Here is a 13,402-nt window from a genome sequence, read left to right on the forward strand (position 1 = left end):
AATGGTTATTATGTATTGGCAGCAATTTGAGAATATAATTTAGTTGAGTGAATGTATAAATCAAGCTTTTTAGTTATATTATCCAAAACTGCATAAAAATATCTATATAGACTTACTCAGTGTAGACGTGCCTTCTTAGATGTTGATTATGTGGTGGTTGTGTGAGGACTGTGTGACGACTACGTATGTCATGGTCTGAGGAAGATGTGGACAGTAAGCGCATGAATACATCACGTCATATGTTGTATAGTGTGTTCTGTAAGTTAGGTAAATTTTCATTAATTAAAGATTTATTTCTTTTATAATACTTCGAAATATAATATTCTTCCGCTGTATTTATATGAATATTATCTTTATATGTTTTAATTATTGTTAAAGTATCATTTACTGAGCCAAGTTCGTGTCCGTTTTGAATGAGATGGGTTGCATATTTTGACTTTGCTCTGTTATGTTTAAAATCGGAGAAAGCCTGAAGTGTCCTGTACATTGCAACAACATTTTTTCTGGCGACCTTCAAGTCTCACATTTAAGTTGTTCAAATGCTCGCAAATGTCACACAAATAAGCCAAATCACAAATCCAGGTTTCGTCGCTTAGTTCTTGTATTTCCATGCCCTAAAACAATTATACAATTATTGTCAGAAAGTAAATAAATGAATCGGCGAATAATAAAAGTTAGTGACAATAAATTATGTAAGTTTACTAAAATTACCCGCTCTCGCATAAATGTTGCTGCTACTTCGCGGAGTCAAAGAAACGTCGTAACATCGACTCTCTGCTGAGCCACCTAACATCAGATCCTCCGTGGATTCTCCAAGGTCTTTAAGCAGTTGTCTGAACTGTCTATGCTTCAACGCACTACCTTTTATTTTACTTATTATCTTTAGAACAATATCTAGAACTGATTTCAACGACACTGATTTGGCGCAACGTGCCTCTTTGTGTGAATTGCATGAACTTTATTCACTATATTTTTTTCAACAAGAAAAGTTTTCAATCTCCCAAGAAAGCCCTTCTCTTCGCCCACCATTGCTTTCGCTCCGTCTGTAGCCACTGCCACTAGCTTAGACCAATCTAAATTGTGACTCTCGACACTCATTCGGAAAGAATTAAAAATCTCCTCACCGTTAGCATTGCCTTGTATAGGAACTAGGTCTAGAAGATATTCCTCAACATTTAACTCTTCGTCAACTCCACGAATAAATATGGCCAATTGTGCCGTATCTGTGACGTCAGTACTCTCGTCAATTGCGAGAGAAAAATATACAAATCTATTGAGTTTCATGTCCAATGTCTCGTCACATCATTGGAAAAGAATTCAATTTTTGTGGCGATAGTTTGACGAGAAAGATGTAAATTTTCAAAATTAGGAACCTCCTGTGGACACAAAACTTGAGTAATTTTTATCATACAGGTTTTTAGAAATTCCCCTTCCTCAAGTGCCTTACAACTCCTCGCAATTTCCCCAAGCTACCAAATAACTAGCGTGGTTCCTTTTGTGTCCCATGCTTTGTGTATTACTAGTAGTCTGGGGTTCATTTCTTTCTTTCAATTCCAGCAGTCTATTTGCTCGGTCTAGACCTGTTAACGAAATAAGTGTATGACTATTCATCCGCAAATAAAGACTGATAATTATTCCGATAACAATAATAACAATAGTAATAATAGTAATAGGGTTATAATAATAATAATAATAATAATAATAATAATAATAATAATAATAACAACAACAATTACAGTTTTCCTTGCAATACTTGCGAACAAATCATACATTTAATATTCTCACCATATTGGCAGCAAAAAAATGCGTCCTGCCATCCTACTTGAAACTTTGGTTTTTGTAGATGTACAGTACATGTATTGAAGAGAGACATTGCGACGATACGCCACTCGCAGATCAGAGGCAAATACAAATGGAACGGAGTTTGACTCCAGTGAGTGAGAGGGTGGGGGTAAATGCACAGCTATCTTTGCGAGCCACAATGTGCCCGTGAGTCGCATATTCGCCGCGGCTGGGTGTACGATAACATTTACAGCAAGGGAGACAAGAACAACACTATGTTAGAAAGAGATAGCAATAGGCTCAGGCGCTCAGCAATCGCGTCACGCTTTTAAAGCATTCAGTATGTCTGCAATTATAGTATAGAATTCTTTAGTTGGCAGAGAAATTTAGACAGAGAAAGATATATTTCTTACCTCTCACTCACTCACTCACTCACTCACTCACTCACTCACTCAGTGGCTGACCGGACATCTGCGGGGGGGATGGTGGCAAGAGACAGACACTCTTCATAAAACTATTTGTATGTGCAGTGGCGGATTCTTCTACTTCTACTTCCATGTTGTCGTCACCGTCATCGTCATCACTATCAGAGTCTAAACTTATTACGAAACGATCCACCTCTTTGTCAATCCCTTTCCCAATAAAAAATCCTCTTCCTTTTTAACATGATCACACGCATTTTTCCAATTCTCTGGCGTGAACTTGGACAACGCTCCTTCAAATAATTGTATGACCACTGGATTTGAAAGATACATTATGTTTAGCGACATCATTTGTCACTTGTGCCCAGATGAGCTCAATGACACTAAAATTACAGTGGTATGCCGGTGTGGTTCACTTTGAGCTGAGATATCCAGTTCGTACCTTAACATTTTCTCCTTTTTAAAATTTTATTATGTCGTACAATACGATTTTTGTCGCCTTTGGGTCGTACTCTATGTTGTTCTGACGTAACCAAGACTGCATGTCTGATTTAGAAGATTCAAAAATGGGAGCTGTACAGAATGTAAGAGGCGTTGTCCATTACAATGATGCTGTTTTGTGGAATGTTCGGAAGGAGTTTCTTTTCGAACCAATGTTTGAAATTAACAGCGTTCATTTCTTGACTTAATGCACAATAATAAATCGTCCCCCTTTTCCTAAGGGCACGTTCAGAGGAATGTCACCATCGTCACAAATCCAAATTTTGCTTTTCGTGTGATTAATGTTTATCCATGTTTGGTCTAGGTAAACGATAGGGCGGCCGGTTATTCGTAAGTCGCGCATCCTCCTTAAGAAATGGAATCGCTTAGCAATTATGTCGGGTTTCTCTGTCAGAAGCTTCCGTCCGAAGTTATTCTTAGCTTAACGGAAATTAAGTTTTTTTAGTCTTTACCGCACCGACCATTTGCTGCCATAAAATAACCCAGACTTAGCGAGAGCATCACGAATATCTTCCACACTCGGACTAAAATCAGTCTTATACAAGGAGTAAATCTGTCTCTTGATGGCTGCCGCAGTGAATGAGTCTGTACTGGTTTTCGTGGGAGTTCTTTTCGGCCGCTTTTTGCCCGGACTTGACACTTTTTTTCCTGATTCATCTGCTTCTCTCTTTTCATTTAGGATACGGTAAACAGTGCGTTCAGATACTCCACACGCAACAGCAGTTCGCTTTGCTACTTCGACTATGTTTATTGTAGGGTTTCCGACTTTCAAGGCATCATACTCCTCTACGAAAAACTTATGTCTATTGCACACTATTTCCCTGGCGTCAGACTGCAGTGGCTTTCCTCTTGTTCCTACACCAAGAATCACAAACACTAGGACAAGTAGGCCTAATATAAAGCACGATACTTCTAACATTTTAATTATAAAATTATTATAAGGGCCTTCTCAAACTACACTGAAAAATGTTGTTAAAACATAGTTGTAATAATATCCACCACTGACAACCTTTCCAGATGTCCTGGTGAGGGAGGGGGAGGAAAGAAAGAGGAAATGCTGTTCTACAAGTCTCTGTGTCATAGGGTTAGTTCAACTCACCCTCCCTGACCCTTCCCAAGACATCAGGTAGCTCTGCCAACATAGACCTTCCCAAGTATAGTACAGAGCTCACTGGTCGGAACTGAACAGCTGACACGAACTCGTAGTAATAATAATAATAATAATAATAATAATAATAATAATAATAATAATAATAATAATAATAATAATAATAATAATAAACTATGAGTGAATGCCAATATGGTAGAACTACATAGTGTGCAAACAATATATAGCAGGTATAAACCGTAATCAAGATTGCATGCTAATAAATTTACAGTTACAAAGGAAAGATGCACGGGCAACCTTACATCAGCTAATAATGTCTGGTATGGAAGTGACAGGCCTACATAAATCAGAATGTCACAGTGTGGCGAACAATACAGAAATATAGTGGAGCGTGTGGTTTACCTGGGCTAGGCGTTTCAGATATTAGTATCAGTGGCCTGATAATGACGCGGAATCAGGCCTATTTCAGTTTATCCTGATGACGTAAATACAGCGAAAGATGTTAGTGATGTTATTTCTGACGATTCTACAAGTTGGATAATAAAATTAATCCCTTCGCGATCACATCGCCAATGAAAATTATGTTATTCAAAATAAGAGAGTGGTTTTAAAAATACACGCATGTAATATATTGATTTTCCGAAGTATAATTAAGTTAAAGTTTGTTCTGTAAAACTGCTGTTAACTGAGGGAGTAAGAACTTACTGTCTTGCGACATTTTATAAATGCACGAACACTATAAATCGCGTTAGAAAAACACACACACACACAGCTAGTTAAATTTAAAACTAAATTAGAAATAATTGTACCTCCATCAACACAAAACGACTGTGAGAAGAATAGCCATGACGAACACCAATACTTGCTGTTACATAGTAACGAAGATTAGATTCCTCCACACAAAACAGCTGCTACCACGTGCTAACGTGAATAAGTCGCGAATGTCAGCATGGACTCTGGGTGGCAGGTTCAGCGGTTGCCATGGTCACGTCTTCAAACCGCGTAACTGCCAATATCAATACAGTAGGCTATACTGTATGTACAAGAACCTGTTTATATTCACAAAAACTTGAGGTTTACAACGAAGGTCGAAACACTTCTCTGTACCAACGAAAGTTTTATGAACGCAATCCTACTTTTCCACGGGACGTATGTTAGCCTTAATGAAGCTTTATTAAGGGTAACTATCTCGTAACAAACACTGAAGCATCGAGTCTAAATATTTATACTTCATAATGAGTATAAAATACTAACAAAAAATAAAATTTAAATATGTAAATAGGCCATCTCGCTTTTGTAAATAACACTAGTCTGCGATGAAATTTCTGCCTCCAAAGTTTTAATGTTTTTAGGGTATTTTTAGCATGCTGAAGTCAAATTCGAAGCCAGAAAGTTCCTATCACGTACCATTTTTTTTTTAATTTTCTTATAATATATTACGACAATTTATAGCGTAATTATTTGAACTATAGTCTAATACTTTAACAACTGTAGTTTTAGTATGTTAAGATATGAAAACCAAATGTATTCAAAATATTTTTAAGATGTTTATATTGAAAATCGAGGATAACAGATGTTTCTTAGCAGATAGGGGGTGCAAGCGTATAAGGAAGTTAGGGTGAAATAACGTGCAGCCTTGCCATTATCTTTATTTGTGGCAGATAGAAATGTCAGCCATATCTTGGCGAGAGACTCAACTCAACTAGTTCCTTTCATATTTCAATAGTCTGTGTTTCGTCTGGAAACGAAACGAAATCAGTTTTTGAAGCTTTATTGTGGAGTAGAAAGTTGAGAGTTTTTAGTTCAGTAAGAAAGTATTTACCATGTCGCATCGAGAATGTATAAATAATCCAGACCATTTTTGTTATATAACTTATGTAGGATATACACATTGCCTAAGCAGAGGCGTAATTTTACAGATTCTGTGAAAAAGTCATATCTTGCTCATTTTGGAATCAAACTTGGAGACCAAAGTAAAGCTTGGGCACCATACAAAGTATGTAGAGTATGCATTGAAGAACTTCATCATTGGATCAACGGCAGAAGACTGTTGCTATCTTTTGGAGTACCTATGGTTTGGAGAGAGCAGTCGAACCATAGTAATGACTGCTACTTCTGTTCGTGTGATGTGAAGGGGTACGATTCTAAAAATAAAAACCAAATCGTGTATCCAGTTATTCGGTCAGCCATTTTACCTGTACCCCATGGGCCTGATGTACCAATCACTGTGCGACTAGAAAATCTTGAATAGTTTTCATCTGAGTCTGATGTAGTGGTGAGGGAAATTGTGACGAGTGACAGTGACTATCTACCAGAGTCGGGTGCTGCAGAACGTGGCTTTAAATAAGGAAAGAGACTGTTTCAAATACATATGTGAGAAATTTCCACTACTATCTGAAGCAAATTAAAAGAAGACATATTTAATGGTCCTGACTAAAGAAAACAGATGTCTGATGCAGAATTTAAAAACACTGTGGATGAAAAGGGGAAAGCAGCATGGATATCTTTCTGTGAATTTGTTTTAAAATTTCTTGGTAACAACAAGGGACCTAATTACCGAAACAATATGGCTAACATGCTTGAACCATACAAGGAACTTGGTTGTAACATGAGTATCAAAATTCATTTTCTGTTTTCTCACCTAGATTATTTCCCCGAAAATCTAGGATTTTTGAGTGAAGAGCAAGGTGAACGATTTAACAAGGATCTGCAGGAGTTCGAAAGGAGATACTAGGGACGATGTAGCACCAGTATGCATCCTCATTATTGTTGGATGTTAAAGAGTGAAATACCTGAAGACAAAAATAAAAGAAAGAGGAGCAGGAGGACTTCCTTAACTAAGAAGAAGTGGTGTAATTTTTTGTGTGATGCATTGTGCTAATTTATACATGCAATAGTGAAGTAAACAAGACAAAACAAAGCAAAAACACTCTAGTAACATATATGAACAACCATACACATAATTGCAGCAAGTTGTGTCTTTTAAATATTGCTTTTGCATTTGAAATAAAAAAGTGAAATGAAAAAGTCTGTGATGAAATTCACGTAATTATACAATACATTTAAAGTGATTTTGCAAACAAACGTGACGTGATAGAAGTAAACGGATTGAAAATTCGAATTGAGCACATCGACATTATATAAAATCACATTATTTACTTCAGGCAACAAACACAAAGTTGAAATTCGCAGGCTAGTGTAATTAATGAATACACAGTTCAATAGCTAAATGATAGCTGTGAGCAGTATGAGATGAATATAAATGCAAACAAGACGAAGACCATGGTCGTAGGAATAAAAATAAAGAAGGTAAACCTGCGAATTCTTAATGAGGTAGTATAGCAAGTGGACAGCTTCAAATACTTGGAGTGTACTACGAGAGATAAGCTGTGTTGGAAAGAGTGGGTGAAGAAAGAAAGTGCTGAAACTGATCAGGAAGAGGAAAAAGAATTGGTTTGGTCACTGGTTGAGAAGGAACTGCCTACTGAAGGATGTACTGAAATAAAAGATGAACAAGAGAAGAGTTCGGAGCAGAAGAAGGTATCAGATGACAGACGACGTTAAGTTATAGATCATATGAGAAGATAAAGAGGAAGACAGGAAACAGGAAGGAGTGGAGAAAGTTGGGTTTGCAGTGAAAGACCTGCCCTTGGGCAGAACAATGAATGAATGAAAGAGTTCAATTTGAAATAGACCTTGCATTGCGAGGAATGACGCTTAGTTCGGTTAAACGAAGTACTTCACTAAGGCCCGGTTGCATAAAATTCTACTTATAGAACAAATAATAATAGAACTCATAAAGTTGTTGAATGTATAACATCTGTGTGCGTTTCTCAAACATGTTTATTCCACAAACATTCTTTCAATAACTAGTGATTCAAAGCCTTCCATAATGTCTTCTGTTGGCAGTACTGTTCGATAACATATCGAACATTTCACGGTTGTTGTTTTGTTTCTATTGATACCACTGTCTGCTAGATCGCTCAACAGGCAGTAGTTGATACATTTATTGTTTATTGCTTTTATCTTCATCGTAATGGAAGGTAAAATCGTAAAGAGAGGAAAGAACTTCATTGAAGTTGAGAAGCAGTTATTGATAGACATTTGCTTAAGTTATAAACACATTGTAGAAAATAAAAGAACAGATAATTCGTCAAACAAAAGCTTGAGGCATGGGAGAAAATAAGAGATGTTTATAATGCATCTTCAGAGACAGGACCAAGGACCATTAAGCAATTACATGCATTATATGATACACTGAAGAAGAAGGTCCGAAAGGATAACCATGATGATCGAGTAAGTATCTTTGAATTTATTTATGTTTAATATGAATACATGATATTATTCCTAACTTCACCTATTTAAAGTATGTATAATATTAATATGATATGCCTAATCTAATGTAACCATTTAAGGTCCATGTCTATACAATTACATATAAAATGGAAATGAGTAATATTGTTCGGTATGTTTTCTTTAATTGTTTTGCGTTTGTTATAGGTGGAAAAATACAAAACTGGAGGAGGTACACACACCCCAGAAGTAACTGAAACAGGCACCAAGTTACTTTCTCTTCTAGCACCACAATTTGAACCTCTTGATTCGCCATATGATTCTAGTTCGGCATATTATGAAAATGGTAATCAGTACATGTATAATTTTATTATTTTCATCTTATCTAATAATTGTAACAAAAAGACTGAATCATATAACATATTTACAAATTTTAAGCATAATATATAATAGTATAATTAGACCTAAGAGTTTACAAATTATATATATATATATATATGTATATACTTTTTTTTTTTACAGAAGTGGTTGCTTCTGAGGACGCTTGTTCATCCCCAGCTCCAGAACAACAAAGAGATATAGGTCTACAAGCTTCACAAGGAACAGTCCTGGCAACATTTATTTTGGAACCAGAAGCAGCATCACCACTACCACTACCACCACCACCATCATCACCACTACCATCATCAGTTCAGGCATCATCTTTCGTGGAAAATCCTTCACAAAATTCACTCCCACATGAAACACCAGTGAAAAAAGCAATGAAAAAGAAATGTGCACAATCTACAGTGGCAAGTAGGCTAGTGGATAGTATTAAACAAAGAAAGATTTCTAAGAATGAGTTGGATTTGGAAATTCACAGTAGGAAATTAGAAATATCAGATATAGAATTACAACTGAAAGAAGAGGTTTCAAAGAGGACAATTAAATTAATGGAAACAGAACAGAATATTAAAGATGTGGAATTAAAAATAAAAATTATGGAATATGAAAAGATGAAAGAGTGATTATTATGTGACAGTGTATTATTTAAGCAAGAAGCATGGTTAACTACGTTGTAGAAGTTTTGTACACAAATTCTTCATTCATTTTCAATATTTCCTTAATAAATGTCAGTGCTGTTTAATTTTATTTCTTCGTCAACACACAACGTTCACTGTTGTCCATTGAAATGTGTATCAATAAGATTTCTCCTTATAGCATGACCTCTAACATCTTGATTATTTGGCAGATTTGGGACATCAGGATCCTGAGGTAAGTCAATATCCATGTAATCAGCTGGCATATTATCACCACCGATTATACAAATGTTGTGTAACACTGCAGTAGCAACGATTATTGAGAGTGTTCTTGGAATTTTAGTACGCATCTTCAATGCAACGCTAGGAAATCTTCTTTTCCATAATCCAATTGCCCTTTCGACTACATTTCGTGTTTTAATATTGGCCTCGTTATACTGGTTTTCAGCATGGGTAATGGGATTTAAAAGTGGTGTCATCATGTAACTTTTGCAAGCATATGCACTGTCCCCTAGTAAATATCCATTTTCAAAGTCACCATTTTCTAGTTGTGCACGTAGGAAGGAAGCATTGAATACTGTACTATCGTGAGTGGAGCCTGGCCAGCGAGCATCAATATTACAAAACTGCATGTCAGAAGAGCATTTATAGAAAACCAAGTTTTTCTATTCCTATACAGCTCACTTTCATTACCACCAGGGGATTCAATGGGAATATGGGTCCCGTCAACACATCCCAGTACTCCTGGGAACTGGCACACGTTAAAGAACTTCACCTTTGTTTGCCGGATTTCTTCTTCTGTTGTTGGCATTTGTATGAAATCTGGTCTTAATACTGCAATATGGTGTCACTTTTTTCACTATTCGACAAACGGTTGATTTGTGAACGTTAAATAAGTCACCAATAACTAACTGAAAAGCTCCAGTAGCATAAAACCTAAGAGTAATCAAAATCTGTATTAATGCTGATATTGCCATATTTCTTTGAGTAACATGTTCCAATTGTGGTCCAATTTGTCGTAATATGTCCATAACGATATCTTTCCCTAATCGGAAACGTATTTTAAATTCTCTTTCGTCGAACATCTCAAATGGATTTAAACGGTCCCTGAAAACCCTAGGCCTTGGTAATAGTCATAGTCGTAAAACATCTAATATTTCTTCGTCTGATGAAGAAGATGAAGTATCCATGTTATAATTACGGTTAGCTTCTTCGTATTTAGTTAGAACCACACTGTTTCATTAATATTAACTTCATGAAACGTTACGGGTGTCCGCCATCTTAACTCGTTATGGAACCAATAAGCGTTTACAATGACGATTTGTGGCTAGATAAATTACGAAACGATTTGTGAAATCAATAACTTTATTTATCATTCCAGAAACAGTATTTACGTGAAATGTTTAATTTATCGACTACATATGCTTATGGATTCCATATCTGTCGTTCCAGAAACCGGACCTAAGACATCGTTAAAATCGGAGGTACCCTCGGATCTCGAATAACTATTGCATTATATTTTAGAACTTGAAAGTTAACTTTAAACACCAGTAAGCTTAGTACGGCAAAACAACAAAAAGTATAATAGGCTAAACTAGTTTGAATTAATGTGTATCTTTAAAAAATAGAACAAGATGAAAATGGTGCAAAATATTGGTCTAATTTTATTATGGGTTCTCTATTTTCGTGATCCAAGAAGATTCCATCATAACCTATCTGAGAAAGCCAAATTGGAACAAACTGGCCAATTAACTAGTATTTCATAATATTATAATCTATCTTACACAAACGCAGAACTGACTAACGAAAATTCTTCAAAGTCTGGTCTGATTGATTGGTTCCTTCCTCAGCTATGGGGCGGATGCCGAGTGGTCTACGGCGAGTCCTCGGCCTCACCTCACTTCATCCCCGTTTGGTCTGATTAGGCCTACCAGGTTGGGTTTTCCGAGGTTTTGCCCCACAATAAGGCAAATGCCAGGTAATCTGTTGGCGAATCTTCGGCCTCGTCTCACTACATTTCGCTTAAAAATTTTAATTTTGTAAAATTTTGACTTGATCCACATCTTAAAGCTTCATTGCTAATGTAAGATCCATGGAATAAAATGAATGAATGAATGAATGAATGAATGAATGAATGAATGAATGAATGAATGCTACATTGTGTGATATTAGTAACTTAAGCGGTGTGAAAGCTTCACTATAAAGAAGTAACTTAAGCGGTGTGAAAGCTTCACTATAAAGAAGTAACTTAAGCGGTGTGAAAGCTCCACTATAAAGAAGTAACTTAAGCGGTGTGAAAGCTTCACTATAAAGAAGTAACTTAAGCGGTGTGAAAGCTTCACTATAAAGAAGTAACTTAAGCGGTGCGAAAGCTTCACTATAAAGAAGTAACTTAAGCGGTGTGAAAGCTTCACTATAAAGAAGTAATTTAAGCGGTGTGAAAGCTACACTATAAAGAAGTAACTTAAGCGATGTGAAAGCTTCACTATAAAGAAGTAACTTAAGCGGTGTGAAAGCTTCACTATAAAGAAGTAACTTAAGCGGTGTGAAAGCTTCACTATAAAGAAGTAACTTAAGCGGTGTGAAAGCTTCACTATAAAGAATTAACTTGAGTGGTGTGAAAGCTACACTATAAAGAATTAACTTGAGTGGTGTGAAAGCTACACTATAAAGAATATAGTCTGCTATGATATTACAACCCAAATTTATACGTAGCAGAATATAGGTTCCAGGTAACCGTACGCACTCTATGACCGAGTCATACCGCGTTGCATTTTACCATTCACACGCATACATACACAGACATGTGTCCATGCATAAAAACTAGAACTAGTATACATTCGTCGATAAATTAATTAAAATACAATATTATACATTTTTATTTAACTTCAAACAGCTCTACTTTTAAACGGCTGTATTATATTCAAAGTAATGCAATACATGATACTGAACTAACCTTCCCGTTCTACCATTTATCACAGTTTTGAATAGCTAAACTAGCGCTGAAGTAGTTCCCTTCGTACTCGCGATTATACACCTTGCATATAATTATGAAACTGTGACAAGTTACGTTTGGTTAGATTATGCTTTTGTTATGTCCTATATACCATCAACCAAATATCCACAAGAAATACCTTCTAAATTAAACGATTTACACTTCCGAAATCACGGAACAACCTCAACGCTAGCTTCACCTTTCAAATTACCAACGGAAGATTTTAACAAACAATCATCTTCAGAAAATGTCAAATATAGTCTACAATAAAAATGTGTAACTAACCTTTCAACTCGCGAAGATATTCTCAGGCCGTACATTTATCCACATCCTCCAATTATCCAACACAAACATTAAATCACGCACACAACACTTAACCGATTACAAACAACCATGAACTGCACATCTGCGATCCCCACTCGAAATTAAAATGAGGAGCGTTCGGCATAATATCATTCAGCGGTACCAATAGTGTCAAGCTTCTATAAAACAACGAAATTGCACTGCAATGCGCTAAGTATGTCCATATGAAGCAGATTGGTGTAATTAGAACAGCTAATTACATTTATGTATGTTCCTATTCGTTTACTTATTAAATATCTAAGAGTCTGAATTGTAGAGATGGATAAAAAATAACACAACACTTATTTTGGAACTGTTCCGGTCTCGGAACTGTTGCAAAAATTAACAGTAGGTCGGAACCTCCTGTTCCGAAATAACAGTGTTCCGACTCCGAGCTGCTCACTCGCCCAGCTGTTGCGGGCTCGCAGTACCGCGTTGCACAAGGCATGTTCCGACTCCGAGATAACAGTCGGAACGTCGGAGCTTGTTCCGATGAACCAACGACAGCTGCAGTTACACTGTTCTCGTTGTTCTTTATGTTGTACTTGGAACTTCGTTGGATGAAGTTGGTACTTGAAACTCTCACGTGGTTGGAGGGGGGCGCATGGAAATTGAAATCCTTGCGGTGGCGCGAACTTTAATATCAACATTTGTAAGACTGGCCAATCATCTGTAATGTTATAGTAAGTATTTAATAATCTGTAATATTCATTCCTGCTTTATGGTTTATTTCACCATTAGTTGACTAATTCTGTTTTATAAACATTCTACAAAGTCATAAAGTACGCATACTATTATTAATTCTTTGATCAGCTGATTCTATACAAAGGTTAAAGTCGTAAATGGTAATGAGTGGTTTAGTTACAATGTCTGTATGTCGTTTGTTGAGGTTAAGTCTGACAAGCACAAGTTTTTGTGCTATCTTCTCTGTTATCAAAGA

At 36.3% G+C, this 13,402-nt stretch overlaps 1 protein-coding gene across 1 annotated transcript; it reads left to right on the forward strand.

The window, feature by feature from the left end:
- Positions 1 to 3,759: 3,759 nt before the first annotated feature.
- Positions 3,760 to 9,113, forward strand: LOC138693955 (uncharacterized). The gene is made up of 4 exons (XM_069817683.1): positions 3,760 to 3,789; positions 7,978 to 8,109; positions 8,314 to 8,452; positions 8,629 to 9,113. Exons 1-4 carry the CDS (start codon positions 3,760 to 3,762, stop codon positions 9,111 to 9,113), a joined length of 786 nt encoding a protein of 261 aa, XP_069673784.1.
- The last annotated feature ends 4,289 nt before the right edge of the window (positions 9,114 to 13,402 follow it).

This window comes from Periplaneta americana, unplaced genomic scaffold (genome assembly GCF_040183065.1).
Source record: "Periplaneta americana isolate PAMFEO1 unplaced genomic scaffold, P.americana_PAMFEO1_priV1 scaffold_26, whole genome shotgun sequence".
NCBI classification, from domain to species: domain Eukaryota; kingdom Metazoa; phylum Arthropoda; class Insecta; order Blattodea; family Blattidae; genus Periplaneta; species Periplaneta americana.

Coding starts and splice junctions, on each gene's coding strand:
- LOC138693955 (XM_069817683.1), top strand. CDS start 3,760: ATGCTGTTCTACAAGTCTCTGTGTCATAGG. Junction 3,790..7,977: donor ACAAGTCTCTGTGTCATAGG/GTTAGTTCAACT, acceptor GTCAAACAAAAG/CTTGAGGCATGGGAGAAAAT. Junction 8,110..8,313: donor AGGATAACCATGATGATCGA/GTAAGTATCTTT, acceptor CGTTTGTTATAG/GTGGAAAAATACAAAACTGG.